This window comes from Typopeltis vanoorti, chromosome 19, assembly GCF_054136105.1.
Source record: "Typopeltis vanoorti isolate ZY-2024b chromosome 19, IOZ_Tvanoo_1.0, whole genome shotgun sequence".
Lineage (NCBI taxonomy): Eukaryota > Metazoa > Arthropoda > Arachnida > Uropygi > Thelyphonidae > Typopeltis > Typopeltis vanoorti.
Genome location: NC_143567.1, coordinates 26292719 through 26309585, shown reverse-complemented (window position 1 = coordinate 26309585; position 16867 = coordinate 26292719). Strand labels below are relative to the sequence as shown.

General features: G+C 35.5%; 1 protein-coding gene across 2 annotated transcripts in view; it reads left to right on the top strand.

The window, feature by feature from the left end:
• The first annotated feature begins 3069 nt into the window (after positions 1–3069).
• Positions 3070–16867, top strand: part of LOC150095928 (peroxisomal targeting signal 2 receptor-like) — a 110698-nt gene continuing 96900 nt past the window's right edge. Inside the window, exons 1-2 of one of the 2 annotated variants that reach the window (XM_090409155.1) lie at positions 3070–3398; positions 9811–9986. In XM_090409155.1, the coding sequence (XP_090265281.1) occupies positions 3287–3398; positions 9811–9986 (288 nt within the window). In that variant the 5' untranslated portion in view covers positions 3070–3286. Of the gene's footprint in view, positions 3399–9810; positions 9993–16867 lie in introns of both variants that reach the window. The other variant, XM_090409154.1, reaches the window with a different exon arrangement.

Sequence of the window (16867 nt, the reverse complement as noted above, 5' to 3'; positions counted from 1 at the left end):
TGTGTCAAAGTAATGATTTCAGCTGATAATGTAGATGTTTGAATGGTTACAATGTTTGCAACACATCCAGGCCAAGCTGCTTTCCAGCAGGCATTTAAAGTTTGTGGTCTTATTTCAACGATACCAGATACAACATGATTTAAACAGTTCAAAATAGAATTTTTTTTTCACACGTCAGTTACTGTTAATGATTCATTTTCTGGTTTATCCAATATAAATTGAAAAATGTGCTTAACGTAATATTTTTTGAAAGTAGCAATTATGCCTTAATGGCTGAATAATGCTTGTTGTATTGGGTGGAAAAACCACTACCTGCACATTTGGATGTTCTAAATGCGGATGACTTGGTGCATTTTCAACAATTAATAAAACTTTAAAATCGAGAACTTTTTGCTTCATATATGTTTCCACTTCTGGTACAAAGCAATTATTAAACCATTCAATAAATATAGCAATTGTTACCCAGGCATTTGTATTAGCCATCCAATGTACCGTAGCTGTTTAAGATCTTTGCCTTTCAGAGCACATGGTCTTAGAGATCGATTTAATAGGAGGGGTTTCAACATTCGATCCCCTGATGCATTGCTACAAAGTAACAACGTTACTCGATCTTTGCTTGCTTCAAACCCGCCTTTTTTCTCAGACTTTGCAATGTAAGTCCGACTAGGCATTTTCTTCCAAAACAACCCCGTTTCGTCAGCGTTGAACACTTGATCGGGACAACATCCATCATCTTCAATAATTTTGGCTAACTTCTCTTGAAACTTTTTGGCTGCTTCTTCGTCTGCTGCCCCAACCTCGCCTGTAATCTTCACGTTATGAAGTGCATTCCTTTTTAAAAACCCGATTAGTCATCCTTTGCATTAGTGGGAAGTGGAAGTAGATGGCTCCAATTGCTTCATCTGTTCATAAAACCGAAGAGTTTTTGTTTAATTAAATAACCACTTATAGGAATTCTCCTTTGAGTTAATTCTTCAATCCAAATTACGAGCGCTCGTTCCACGTTTTCTAATAAAGCATCTCTTGAGTACGATGATAGTTTGGCACTTAGTTTTGTGCCAGAAATGACAGATTTTCTTATTGCGACTTCATTCTTTTTAATTGCTCTTTTAGTAGATTCGCCTAAAGTAAAATGTTTACCAATCGCCGTGGATCCCTCTCCTTTTGCTATGCGATCTAAAATTGCAATTTTCATTTCCAAAGATATTACTTTTATTTGTTTTTGTTTTTTCTCATTTGAGCCAAATTAAATCTTTAAAATAAAAATTAGCAAAATTTAGACTTACGATAATGAAAAGTAGAACACTTACACGCATACAAAATTAAACTTCAAGGATACTCACTGTGAACACCTTACTCACGTTATGCCAGAATGTGCTGCAACACATTGTACATTATGTACGACGGGGAAACTCCCAAATTTGCATAAAAATATGCACCGCATAACTTCAAAACAGCATAAAAAAGATACGCATAAAAAGAGAATCGAGCATATATATATATATATAACACGACACTCTTTTTCAACAACTTCGCAACAAAAAAAACGTACAATTTACTGAAATATTTTTGAAACACCGAACAGACAGAAGTCAACGTGTTTTGTGCTAATGCATAGACCATGCAAGCTTTCGAAACCATATTCGAACGGATAGGGTGGTTGATCCTTATTCTCATACTGTCCTATGTCTGTAAATTGCTTGTGTCCTTCTGGACGGTTTTCTTGTTTTGAGAGAAGATAAATCTAATATTTCGTGAGGAAAACCCCTTCCACGACTGGCTAAATCTACCTATGAGACCAGGTTAACTCATTTTTAGTTGAATAGCAGACGGTCATAAACCTATAATGAAACACCGTCGTTTGTAGAGATGAAGTTAGAGAGAACGAAGAATTCTATTTACGATTTTATTATTCACACAACACCTCCTACAACACCTCTGTTTTAAACTTATTCGTTGACAATGCAGTCAAAACTACCTAATCAACTTTCTAATCTACAGAATCCAGAAACTTATGGATCTCTTTCATATCCTCCTCACTCCTATCGATTAGTAACTTCTTTAACTCACATATCTTCATACGAAGCATTTTATAGGCTTGACATCATCATAGTTACCTGCTTCTAAATCATTTCCATAACGTCTTCATTCTCATGGAGCTCATGCAGGCCAAATCTGAGCATAATGATCCCCATGCGAATGTTTTAGAGAAAGGGAACAACTTCCCTCTCTCATATACATCATTAACAAATAACTGGCGAGCACTATTCAGATTATCCCTAATATCATTAATATAAAAATTAAACAGCACTGGAGCAACTATAGCACACCACTGTCCACATGTCTTCTCTTTGATTCTATTCATCATATCCTGTTATGGTTTACTCTGACGAGAAGACCCACACTTTTTACCGTGTGGACATTTGGAACCGAAAATCCTACTGAATACTACAGCTTATTTCAGGAGCGTCTTATGAATGTGTGTGTGTGTGTGTGTGTGTGTTCACGGGATCGGTTTTGCTTGTTCTGAGGGGAGCGAAACACGCAAGTTTTCGGGTGAATAAAGCCCTACCTCCGTATGAGACCGGTTAAGTCACCTTTAGTCGAAAGACATCAGATAAAGGTTCCTCACGTCGCTAACGGGAATAGAACCCAGGTCTTTCCGACTAAAGAGCTTCCTGACTGAGCTACGGAGGCTCTATTCACTCTATATTATTCTTTAATGTCTGTCTGTCTGTCTGCTAGCGATCCTCTTATCTATGTTACTAGCTTTCTATCACTCCATGCCACTAGCTTCATATCGCTTCTGATTTACTTTAGTATATTTTGCAAAATCTTTGCAAAATTCTGCATTGAAAAATCCGTGTAGCTGTTCCTGTTATCCAACTTCATTGTCAGTCTATTACAGAAGCAGAGTAATTAGGTAAACCTGCATGAATATATAAAATGCAGAGCAAGAAATATCATTTTCCGTAATTATTGAAGGTATTAAATTTTGCTATTATTCCTATTCGTGTAGATAATTCTATGTTTATATAACCTTCTCCTTCCGTTCTCGTTAGAGGGCAGTATAAGCATTGTAAACAAACGTACGAAAGCGATACTGAAAAAAAAAAAATGTAATGAAATAATGGAGCATATATCTGATTTTAAGGAAATAACGGTATATACTTATCTTCCATTTTCTACACTCTTATGTTTAGTAATTTCTCATTTACGTGGCTTTCTAGTAGTGAGCCATCAAAATTAACTTCTTACTGGTCACCGTCTTGTGACTGACTGCAAGATGTACCCGTCTGTTTTTCGTACGCCTGGCTGTCATGGGTATGGTGTAAAGTTTTCTCCTTTTCATCCACAAATTTTAGCTTGTGCAGCATGCCAACATTATGGTATAGCAGGTTGGTATACAGACATTTTTCCAAATCTATATAATGGAATATTTAGGTACTAAATTATCTTAATAGATTAATTTGAATATCGATTATTATTCACATTTGTTTCTCTTTATTGACCATTTCTCGTTTACTCTAATAATTTATTATTATTAATCGGACAATGATAGAGGTCTAAGACTTGTGGGTGATCTATCCTAGCTTTATCTATACTTAAATATCGTTCTTTAAAGTCAACGAGCATCAAGCCACCAGTTGCTTACTTAGCCACTCATTCCATTCATTCACCATTCTTCATGAGAAAAATTAACTAATTTCCTTTCTGACATTGCATTTGTCAGCCTATATATTAATAACGAATATTCGGTAACAAAACCACTACATTAGCTTTGGCAAATCTCAGGATTAGGTCTATCCCCTATTTTAATTGTATCTTCAAACTAACTTAAAACGTTCTGCCAACTCTCTCTCTCTCTCTCTCTCTCTCTCTCTCCTACACTTACTCTGACTACTGAACTGCAACAGTCAGTTTAGTAAGCTCTGCTTATTGATTTAGGAAAAACATTAAATTATTAAATTAATGTTTTTAGGTGCTTACCATGGCCTCTTTAATAATTAAAACTAATCACATTTACAATAATTTCAGCTGAGATGACAGAATGATAGGATCTCTGTTGCCATCATCAGGTTTTCAGTTTGAATCCTGCTGTGGTATGGATGTTTATGAAAGTTATTAGGTGGCACATGATTTTCATTAGCTCATGTAATTTTATCACTCTGCTTATTGAAGACAGAAAAAGAATGGGTTCAAAGAGCAGGGTTCAAACTTTATTTAATATGACTTGCCCACACTACTTATGTACTTTACACTTCCAACCTTTCATGGGTGGGATTAATTTATTAATATACTAATAGGATTTGAGTATTTTATTTGCTTAAATTAAGAAAGTTTCCTTTAAAACATGCTTTTATGGTTTGGTCTTTAAAATACGATTTCTGGGTTATCTAATCCTTCTTAACTTTCCTGTAGTACTAATATTAACATACTGTTGGTTTATTTACAACCTTTTATGGGTGGGATTTGCATATGTTAAATAATAAAGCAAGCTCTTGGTGTTTACCATAGGTTTTAGAATAAAAGTGCATCACTAACTCTAGATAGTAAATAAATTTCATCATTAGGACTAGAGACCTTACTCTGTCTGCTGAGTAGGATCTCCAGTTTCTGTCCTCACTCTTTTTTCTCCACATGTAGTGCATGTGTGATGGCATTGCTGGATGTGCTTTTCATGCTATAATTAAGTAGAGAGCCAGCACCTCCTTCTTTTGCTGGTATCGCAGTGCAATGGTTTCTTCAGGCTGGCTTAGATAATACACAGGACCAAACTTCAACTCATTGGAAAGCTTTCTAATCAACTGTCAAATAATCCTGCTGTTGAAAGGTTGTGATTGGAGAGAGCTGGATACAGCAACTTGCAAGGGACACTGCTGATGCTATGCTTGGGTTGGATCTGAGCACTTCCTTTGTGAGAGTCATATTTGCAAGTCCTTCACTCCTGTCACATCCACTGATCTATGGATTTTCTCAATGTTCCACTACTGTGAAAGTTTGCATAAAAAATTATAGTCACTGCTGTTAAAGTAAAATCTCCCACAGAAACAACAATAAATTCAAAAATTATCAAAAACGAAAAAGAAAATCCCCAGCAAAACAACCAAAAAATCCTGTGTAAAAAATATCCATGTAAAAAAACTTCTACATCTACATCAATTTTACCAACATCAGAGTGTCAATACTAATATCAGTGGCATGCCCTACCCACTTACAGGTATCCATACTCAACCTTTTCTTCATACTTAACTTCAACTGACATCTACAACTACAGTTTACCTTAACTTCCTATGTTACATCTTGCAGATCCTTCCACAAGAAGGACAAAACATCTGATTTTGTCAGGTCTGATTATCCTCTTTACAACAACACTGTTTTGTTCAACCACAATTCTGTAGAATGTTCCTTGTCCACCTCCATGCATGCTAGAAATATCAACTCAACATTTCTCAGACTAGTATCTTCTGTTTGCAACTCTTGGCTATGGCTGAGTTCATATGGGTAACATGCATGGAGGTGGACAAGGAACATCCTACAGAATTGTGGTTTAAGCTTAAATCATTTTCCAATGATTTAAGCAAAATTCTGCATACTATCATGCCCATACTATAGCAAATCTAATTGTTTTGCTATGGTATGTGCACCGCATGAACCTATAGCATTCTCATTTGACTACTCAACAACTACAATTGCAACATCTTCAGTCTTTTGTGGAATTTCAGATTTATGCCCTCTTCCTTGTTGGGTTGTCAAACTGCCTGTCTCTTCAATTCCACTGACCATGCATCACACTGCATTTGGTGTCATCGTGACTTTCACAAAGTCTTTAGGTGTTCTGTACTCATGAAGTGCTGCTGCAGCATTTTCCCAATTCCTATAGAAATACTTCACAAGCAAGATACATTCCAAACGTCTTTGAATGTGTAAGTCCACTGTGTAAGTCAAATGGCTCTGAAATCATTCTTGTTCCTTTATTTATACTGCCTTATGGCTCATGTCAGTGGCTCTTGTACATAAGCACTGTTACACTGCATGAAAAAATTAAATTTTGTTTGTGTTTATAAATAATAACAATGCTTACAACATTATATAAATATAATACAACATGTTAAAGGTTGTAGCTTATGTTTCGACATTGATTAAATAGTTAATAATTGGAATTGTTCGATTAAAGCTTTAGATTACAAAATAAATCCACTGTGATCTAACGCAGTGTCAAAATTATCATGTTCGGCCAATTGCAACTAGACTCGCCGATATTTGTTTGCACTTGTCGCTGCACTTAACAAGTGAATCTGACACTGCTCAATGAGCAGTGTTGCTACAGATAAATTGTGCTTGCGTGTGTTATTTCTGTGAGATACGAAACTTTTATTATTGGTGTGTGTTTGTGGTGGGCGTAAAATATTTTTGGTAAATCTTATTTTATTCTGTTAAAATAACATATAATTATTTATTATTGATATAAGGCTGAATTATGACGCGTGTCACTGTTGAAAATATGAAAAGAATTATATTTTTTCAATTATTGTTACATGAAAAATTTTCATTACACGAAACAAATGCATTGCTATCTAACGCAGTGTCGGAATTATTATGTTCGGTCAGTTGTGGCCATACTTGCCGATATTCATTTCCACTTGTCACTGCACGTAGCAAGTGAATCCGATGATGCAAAAATATTATTGAAAATTTTATTAATATTAAATTTAATATATAATATTAAAAATTATTTTCAAATAATATTTTTAATATATTATATATTAACTTCAAATATATATATCTGCTCTATAATATAAAATGATAAGCTTTTTTTTTGTAACTTTTTTGTCACGTTTTTTGTCAAGTTATTTGAAACGTTTTAAAACTCAGGGGCTACCCTGAGTGCAGAGTCTTCAAAATTCGAGTCATCAGAATTCAAGAAGAACCAGCCTACCAGTCCGAAACTCAGAGGGTTGGGCGCCATAGGCAATGGGTGGGTGGGTGGAGGAAACCCCCTTTGAGTTTTCAAAATTCGAGTCATCAGAATTCAAGGAGAACCGGCCTACCAGCCCAGAACTCCAGGGGGGGGGGGGGCACCGTAGGTGTTGGGGGTGGAGCCCCTAGTGTGTGTGTGTATATATATTATTTTCAAATAATATTTTTAATAAAGCAATTTTTTAATATGTAAATTTATTTATTAATAAATTGGTTACTGATTAGGAAAAAATGAATTATTTTTCTTATTTTGTACATGCAGCACTCCCACTTAAAATTTTCATCGGTTGCCACTGGCTCATGCAATATGCATAAATTTATTCTCTTTTTCTCACTCATAGGGCTATATTTCCCTTATCAGTCATTTTCAAACTAATTTTTTTATTGTCAAAATCTTCTCCATGATCTGGTTAGAATACTCACCAAGTTTGAGAGTATTTGGACTAATACCATGGAAAAGTATGGTAAATCTCAAATAGTTACACTTGACATCTTCAGGGCCTTTAACTTGGTTTGACATATTAGGTCTCTTAAATAAGCTCCCATCATTTAGCTTGTTCCATGACTTCTGCAGCTGGGTTGCTAGCTTTCTGACTTGATGTATGCAGGGCTGTACTTATGTACAGATGCACAGGGTTATAACTGGGATCCCTGAAAAATTAGGGCCCTCAAACAATGAGGGAGAGGCCCCTAGAGCACTCTAGTGCCTCGGGCTCTGCCTGTCTCCGGAAAAGTGTAAGTATGGCCTTGGATGTATGCGACATATCATGGTGGATGGCTCCTTATCCTCCCTACTATGCAACTAATGCCGTGGCTCCACAAGGCTCTGATCTTTTACTTGCCCTCCTTCCCCCTGTATATCATTGACCTACTTCAGTTGCTGTCAGAATACTACAATTTACAGAGCACCAGCCTCCATTACCATCAGCTCTGATCTTCAAACCATTCTTCAATAGGGATCAGATAACTTTGTCAGTTTTAGTTCTAGCAAAACACAGTTTTTTCTTATTTCTCACCAAATAGAACTATTTTATTTCTTGTCATGTTAAGATTTCGGTATCAAGGTGGCAATCATATACCAATTAATGGTATATGATCATATACCAATTTAGCCACAGCCTGCTGATTGCAAGGTGGAGATGCTATTTACTCAGTTACTCAAGACAACTATTTAACATAATCTTTGTTAGATAGCCTTATCATATATTGCTTAATAGTTAACTTGACTAATGATTTCATATTTGTGGTTAACACAGTTTATTATTTTCAGAAAAGGTACCAATAGTAGGTTAAAAGTTTGTTTTTCACTTGGTTAAACTATAATAAATTTAGTTTAATCCTTTATCCAAGTGTGAGCAAACAAAGTTTGCGCCTGAAAATATCTTCAGGACTGGGGTAAGGTAGTACAACACCGGGAAACTCGTAGCAAAGGTGGACCAAATGGACTAACATCACTCCTATCCCAGTATCTCCCATAATGCAAAACACATCTACTTGCGGATACGTATAATGTTATGCATTAAGGGAAGGGCCACTACCCAGACTAGTTTCGACCTTTATTGAGGTCTCTTCAGTGGGAGCCAGGCCCAGAAGTGGAGATACTTTTTTATTAAATTACTCTGGATTAGAGAAAGGTGTTTAAAGTTTATTTTTCACTTGGTTAGACTATATAAATTTAGCTTAATCCTTAGTTTGTGTGAGCAAAAAAAGTTTGAACCTGAAAATATCTTCAGGAGTTAGTCCACTTAGTCCACCTTTGCTATGAGTTGCCCGGTGTTGTACTACCTTACCCCAGTCCTGAAGATATTTTCAGGTGCAAATTTTGTTTGCTCACACTTAGATAAAGGATTAAACTAAATTTATTATAGTTTAACCAAGTGAAAAATAAACTTTCAACATCTTTCTCTAAATCCAGAGTAATTTAATAAAAAGGTGGCACACCTTTGGCAACTCCTGTAGGTAAAGATGACCTCGCTATTGCTTCTGCTTGGTATCTCTACTTCTGGGCCTGGCTCCCACTGAAGAGACCTCAATAAAGGTCGAAACTAGTCTGGGTAGTGGCCCTTTCCTTAATGTATAACATTATACATATCCGCAAGGAGATGTGTTTTGCATTATGGGAGATACTGGGATAGGAGTGATGTTAGTCCACTTGGTCCACCTTTGCTACGAGTTGCCAGTGTTTTACTACCTTACCCCAGTCCTGAAGATATTTTCAGGTGCAAACTTTGTTTGCTCACACTTGGATAAATAATTAAACTAAATTTATTATGTTCTGATAGTAGGATAAATCGCACCAAGATGCAAAGATAATTTGGTTGACTTGTATCATTTAGCCACAGATGGAAGACTTCAGCTGTGTGTGTGTGTGTGTGTGTGATCAGCTAGAATGTAGTGCTAACATTACTAGTTCATCTTGCATAATGCCATAAGTATTCAGAATATATTCAAAATTCATATTAGGAATGATCACTGATTTAGTTGAATCAGTGATCATTTCTATGATTTCATTGAACACTAATTAGGTACTAATGAATTTCCCAGTTTTAACCAGTAATTTCAGATTAAAAGGGACAAAACCTAAATCTCTGCAGAATTTTTTTTAATCACTTCTTTAGCCTTTTCAACTACAAATATTGGTAGGATATGTCCTACCAATATTTTCAAGGATATGTGTGTGTAGACATCTATGAATTTTGTTTTCTATTATTAGGTATATTTAGTTAGCTTTTTTGGGGGGGGGGTGAAGAACCAGTAATGCTTTATTAATATATGAAATCTTGTTTTATTAAAATATAATAGTTTTTAATTAATTGTCAATGTTTTCAGGAATTGGAAAACTCTTTCTTCTCCAGCATACACCAGAAGGCACTATTAATCCTATGGGAGTATATGAATGGAAGGATGGATTATTTGATGTTACATGGAGTGAAGTGAATGAAGATACAGTTATAACTGCTAGTGGAGATGGAACTATTCAAATATGGAACATTAGTAAACCACAGGTACATGTTAGTCTATTTATTACAATTTAACATATCATATTGATTATAATATATTATATATATATATACAGTGATCTCTCAATTATAGTTGTCAGGAAATAGATTTCTTGTTCATTTAACTAAAGGTTTGGTTAACTGACTTCATCTGCCATATAACAGGCTTAGTACCATATGAACAAATCTTTGCCATCTGACTCTATGACTCATTTTTGTCATCTCATTCTCTGAAGCTTGATAATTGCAGCCTTTCTCTCAAAGACTGTAACCAAGTTCCTTTTGATTTCCCTCTTAAACATCTTCCTCTAATGATTCCACCCAAGGCTATGTATGGGAATCTCTGAAAAGATATTCTCTGGAGGTATCCAAACCATCTGAATTGTTAAGAATAAGTGCTGTCTCTAGGGGTCCTGGTGCCCCGATGCAATTTTAAATTGAGCACCCTTTATTAATATTAAAATGTGTTTTTATTTTATTTTTTCTACTCACATCAGTACCCCTAAGTAGGCACCCTAATGCGATGCATAGCCTGCTTACCATGTTAAGCTGGCACTGTTAAGAATTAATCTGTAATATCTTCTCTGTGGTTTAGTTTGTGTTTGACTTGCTTCTTTGTTTTGTGCTCTGACTGAGTCTTATTTCTTTTGGATGTTAAGAATAGTTACCTATGTTTAAACTGTTTTTAATGTTGTTTTCTTTTCACAGGTTGGGCTTTGTGTCCTGTCCTGGTCTCGCACCATCTCTTTAAAGATCTTCCTCTATTTCTTTTGGCTCTCTCTCTCTCTCTCTCTCTCACACACACACACACACACACACACACACACACACACACACACACACACACACACACACACACACACACACACACACACACACACACACACACACACACACACACACACTATTATTTATTGTAATCTGTTTAGTGACACTCATATTCATATGTTAAATTCTTTTATTTCTATAATTATCTATTGTTTATTGTTTTTGTAAAAACTTGTTTCTTTTCCACTCTAGTTTGGTGTAGTTTAAATACCATACCATATTTAACATATTCATAAAATAATGTCAACAGACAATTATTTCTGTTGACATTATTTTTCATTGGTTTATTCCTTCCCCCCTCCCCCTCCCAACTGTGGCTTAAAATTTATCATGCCATCAATTTTGGTGGATTTATTAATTTTATATGTTGGATCCATTTCTCCAGTATAACTAATATTAGCTATAAGAATTCAATTTAAATTATTAACTGTTTCTTGTGGAGCATTATTCAAAACTATTTTGTTTCTTGATTCCCTTCCTTTAAATGCCATAAGTTTTTATTATTATTATTATTTTCCTGACCCCATGGAGTCACAAGAGTCATTGCAGGAGGTCAACAGTAGTGAACACAAAATCTATCATACTACTCCTTAAAATCACCAACAGTCTGCACATTTGTCACCCTTTCAGGCAATGCATTCCATGCTCCTGCCACTCTCCATGCAAAAAACTTAATTCCAGGGATGGCTTCTTGTCCTTGTTCCTTTCCCTTGTTCTACCATAGGAAAAATCTCCTCGGTGTTAATATGATAATAACCCGTCAACAGCTTAAATGTTTTAAAGATGCAGCTCATCCAAATTGGCTGGTAGTGGTGGTACAAACACTCGATCTTTTTCAAAGCCCCACAAAAAAAAATGTAATGATGTAAGGCCAAGGGAATGTAGTGGCCATGCTACAGGCACTCCTCTGCCAATCCATCTTCCTGGAAACGGGTGTCAAGGTATGACCTTACATCTGTCAGGTAATTAGGAGGTGCTCCGTCTTGTTGGAAGTATTTGTCCATCGTGGTCATCGTTGTCTAATTGTGGTATTAGGTACCCTTGTAGCATGTCCAGATACACACCACCAGTAATGGTAGACTCTGAAAAAAAGAAGGGTTCATACACTTTTTTCTTGCTTATGGTGCAACAAAACATTACCCTTTAGGGTGCCACGAACCTGTTCTACGATGCCGTGTGGATTTTTGCTTTCCTAAATTCTGCAGTTGTGAGTGTTTACTTGCCCACTTATATGAAAAGTGCACTCGTTACTGAAACTGATCATGTCCAAAAAGTCCTGATTTTGTTCTATACTGATAATTTCTGTACATAAATCGTGGCATATCTTCTTATCATCTTTCTTTAAATGTTGTACGAGGATAAATTTGTAGGGCCTTAAATGTAGATGCTGTTGTAAAACATGCCACGCAGTCACATGGAATTCCAATTTGATGAGACGCCCATCTGGTTGACTTTCCAGGGCTTCTCAGGAAACTTTCCCAAACTTCTTCCACAACAGCATCAGAAGTACACAGCCTTCCCTTTGACCTTAGATTATGCAGAACAGATGTGGAAAACAGATGATATTGTGATCATCTGTTTCACAAAATTCTTGTGCCACGTGTAGATTGTGTGCCTACTAGGAGGTTCTTTGCTGTATTGCATGCTGAAATTCTTCTGAACTTGTGTTACAGACTTCGTTTCCTGAAACCAAAATACATGGCGTGCTCGCTCTGCACCATCAAAAGTCACCATTTTCAAATGGTGTGATGTATCATGCCATCTGGTGTTATCATTAGGTAATAAAGTGATGAAAAATTGATGTGTTTCACTACATTATAACACTTGCTCAGCTTTTGTACATCTTCCAAGATGTACAAAAGTACATCATCTTCTGTTCTAGTCTGGTTAAAATTTTTTTTTTTTTTTTTCTAGGGGCACTTCTGATACATCAGTCCACATAGATTTTGGTCTTCCTTAGTCTTCTTCATGTCATCTTGGCATCAAACATCTGTTTTGTTAATCTTTCCTCGAGTTCTGTTTAAGTGACCATACCACTTAAGATTAGCTCTTCTCATATGTTCTCATATCTATTGTCTCTAGTCTTTGATCAGCTATTATTTTTAACATAATTCTCAGAAAATTAATTTCAACTCTTACTTGTATATGCTAGTTTGGCTAATTTCTTTCTCTCATATTCCATATAACTATTTTCATCTGGTTGCTCATCATACTAGCTTTGCTTAGTCTGTTTATCTTATCATATTTAATATGTCATCTTTACTAAAAATTGTGTTTCAATGAAATATTTTACTTGTTCTGTAGGTTCTTCATTGAGAATACAATTAGTTTCCATGATCCTGTTTATTTTCAGATTTTTGGTCTTTTTTGTTGTAATTTTTATTAATTTTTATGCCAGATTTGTTATATCTGTTATTCAATTTAGTTAAAGAATCCTGGAGACTGGATTAGTTTAGGAGTACATTATTATCTACATATAGCAAAGAGCTAAGTTTGATATCTCCAATTCTGATATAAGTTTTAATTCCACTTCTTTCATATTGTGATCAATATAGATGATGAATATAATAAATTTAGTTTAATCCTTTAACCAAGTGTAAGCAAGTTTATCCAAGTGAGGCAACTCGTAGTAAAGGTGAACCAAGCTCTCATCACTCCTCCTTAGTATTTCCCATAATGCAAAACACATCTCCTTGCAGACATATATAATGCTATGCATTAAGGGAAGGCCACTACCCAGACCGGTTTCGACCTTTATTGAGGTCTCGTCAGTGGAAGCAAAACAAAAAAACTTCCAATAGATGATGAATAAGAGTGAAGATAATGTGCACTCTTATCTCACACCTTAATTAACATCAAACAATCTTCCTTCTTCCTCCTACAATTCTAACTGCTGATTCCAACTTAAGTATAGACAATGCATTGTCCTATATAATGTTCAATTTACACCATATCATTATAGCATTTTGAAAAGCTTTTCTCATGGCACCTTGTTATATGATGTTTCTAGATCTACAAAACTTGAATATAGATCTTATATTCCCATGATTTCTCAACTGTAATAAAGTCAAATCTAATTTTGATAACCTTCACTTGTCCTGAATCCAGCTTGTTCTCCAAGTTTTCCTTCCACAATTTTTCTTAGCCTCTTCTCAAGTATGCTAGGGAAATCTTCTGTCATTCTTACATTCAGTTTTACGAGGGTGGTCTGAAAGTTCTCGGCCTAACAATGAAAAATCAAATTTATAATTTCAAAATTATTTGTATTTTTCAACATAATCTCCCTTAAGACTAATACATTTATTCCAGCGATACTCCAGCACCATTATCCCATCCCTGTAGTGGTTCTCAGTAAGATCTGCAAAATACCTCTCCACAGCTGCAATCACCTCTTGATTCGAAGAAAAACTCTGACCAGCTAGGAAGAGTGTTAGTTTTGGGAAGAGATAGCAGGCAGAGGGAGCCAAATCTGGGGAATAGGGTGGATGTTCCAACAATTCATAGTGCAGATCCCTTAATTTTCCCATTGCCAAAATACCTTTGTAGGCAGGTGCATTGTCCTGATGATAGATGATTTTTTTCTTCTGGAAACTGGGTCTTTTCTCACCCATTTTTTTGTCTAGTCTGGTTAAAAGATCAGAATAATATTCCATGGTTATTGTTTTACCATTTTCAAGATAATTAATAAACAAAATGCCTTTAGCATCCCAAAACACCAATGTTATGACTTTTCCTGCTGATGGAACCGACTTTGTCTTCTTTGGCGTTCAACAACTGTCTACTGTTTTGACTGCTGTTTGGATTCTGGTATGTAATTAGTGAATCCAAGTCTCATCCATAGTAATAAATCGACGCACAAAATAAGTTTTATTCTTGTTAACATGCTCCAAGTACTGTTCAATGATTTTCATGCAAGTGCCTGTTTGATCTGCTGTGAGCAAGCCTGACACCTATCTTGTGCAAAGCTTTTTCATTTGCAATTCTCCATGCAAAATATATCCTACACATTCTTTTGAAATGCTTATAGTCTCAGCAATTTCATCACTTTGACTCGTCAGTCATCCACTACCATATCGTGCACTTGATCAGTGATTTCTGGTGTTGTTACACTTTTTGGACATCTTTCACATGGATCATCTTCAAGCCTGGTACGGCCACGTTTAAACTCTGCAGCCCATTTCTTAATTGTTGAAAACGAAGGAGAAGAGTGCCTATAAACTTTTATGAACTTCGAATGAATTTCTTTTGGTGTTAAACCTTCTTTTACAAAGAATTTTATAACCACTTGATACTCTATTTTATCCATTTCAAGGGATACAGACAACACTTTTGATTCAGACAGCTGTATAAAACAAACTACTTGATAGAATGACTTGCAATTTCACATGGATGCTTATGACAGATGTACCAACTTAGAAAAAAAAAAATTGCCGATAGTGTTGCCATCTAATGGTCTAGGCCAAGAACTCTTCAGACAACCCTTGTATTTCCTTTAAATAAAGATGAGAATATGAGTGCTCTAGCCCAGTTAACTGCATCATTTGACTTTCTGACGAGCCCTCTGAATTATGCAGTATAACCAGTGCAAAACTTTTATACCTCTATTTGAGCTTTCTGGTTGAATGTCATCTACACCATCTACACCTTTTCTTCTTCAAGTGTCAATATATACTCCTGATTGCATTCCTCTTAAATATTTTCTGCCACTCGTTTGTTACTTCTTGTCTCATTTAAAATTCTTTCAAAATAATTATCCAGATATCTATCATATCTTTTCATATCACCTTGATTATCTGAGATTTCTTATACCTTGCTCTTTTCATCATGTCAAAAAACTTTTTCGATAGTCTCAAGAATATTTTGCTACCATTTAGCTTCAATATTCTTATAAACTGTTCCTTTGTGGCTACTTCTACATAGCTTTTTTACATTTTTCTCTGCACTCTCACTCAGAGCATCTGCCAACTTGCTTGCTTGGAACTTTCGATATGCTTTCTTCTTTTCCAGGACTGCCATTTAACGTCTTGTGTCCACCATTGAGTTTTTATTTTTTTTATCCTTGCAAACAACTTTGCATGTCTTCCTAACTGAATTAATCAGTGTTTTCTTCAGGGTTTACTGCAGAGACTCCAGACTTTGTTTCTTGTTTTCAAAATATTTTTATAGTCAGTTCTACATTTCACCTCTGAAAGCTGCTTGACTTTAATTTGTTTTAAAACTTTCTTGCAAATTTTTCTTTTTGATATTTTTATTTTTATTCTGCTTAAAACTAAGTGATGGTCACTTCCAATTCACATCCTTTGTATACTCTTGTATCCCGAACCAGTGTGAAAATATCACTATCAGCAATAACATAGTCAACGAGACTTTTCTTTTTTCTTGCATATTCTTTCCATGTGAATTTGTGCATATCTTTATTTTGAAGCATTGTGTTAGCAATGACTAATCTATGTTTCGAACATAAATTCAGCTGTCAATAATTATTATTATTATTAGCTTTGCCCTTTTTTCTAAATTTGCAAAGCATTTCTGCCTGCCTGGAATTCATTTTCTACCCTGCACCATAGGTGCAAATAAGTTTCATTGTTTCTCCATTTTGAAATTGCCTGCCAATCAAAATGTTTATCTTCATATTTGATGTTGAATGCCATCATTATTCCATCCCTTCTCTGATCAGTATTGCTCAAACATAACATCATGTATTTATTATTTAGCATGATCACTCCATTTTTTATAGTTTTCGTCTCAGTAACCAGTCATGTCCACATAACAGCCCTATAATTCTTCTGTGAGTTTGACTTGTTTTTTCGTGTGTAGCTTCAATGCTTTTGATGTTGTTTGTTCGTAGAACAGACTTTTTAGTGTTTGCCTGATTACCTGATGAGAACAGTCTGATGTGTGTGTGTTTGGGGGGGGGGGGTTGTTTAACTGGATGATGCCCCAGCTGGCATGACATTTCATCATGTTGTATCATTATGATGAAATGTTTGTTTCGGGTTTAAGCTAATACAGAATGCAGCTCAGATGGCTAAGTTTTCAAATTACCAGCTCATCCTTAA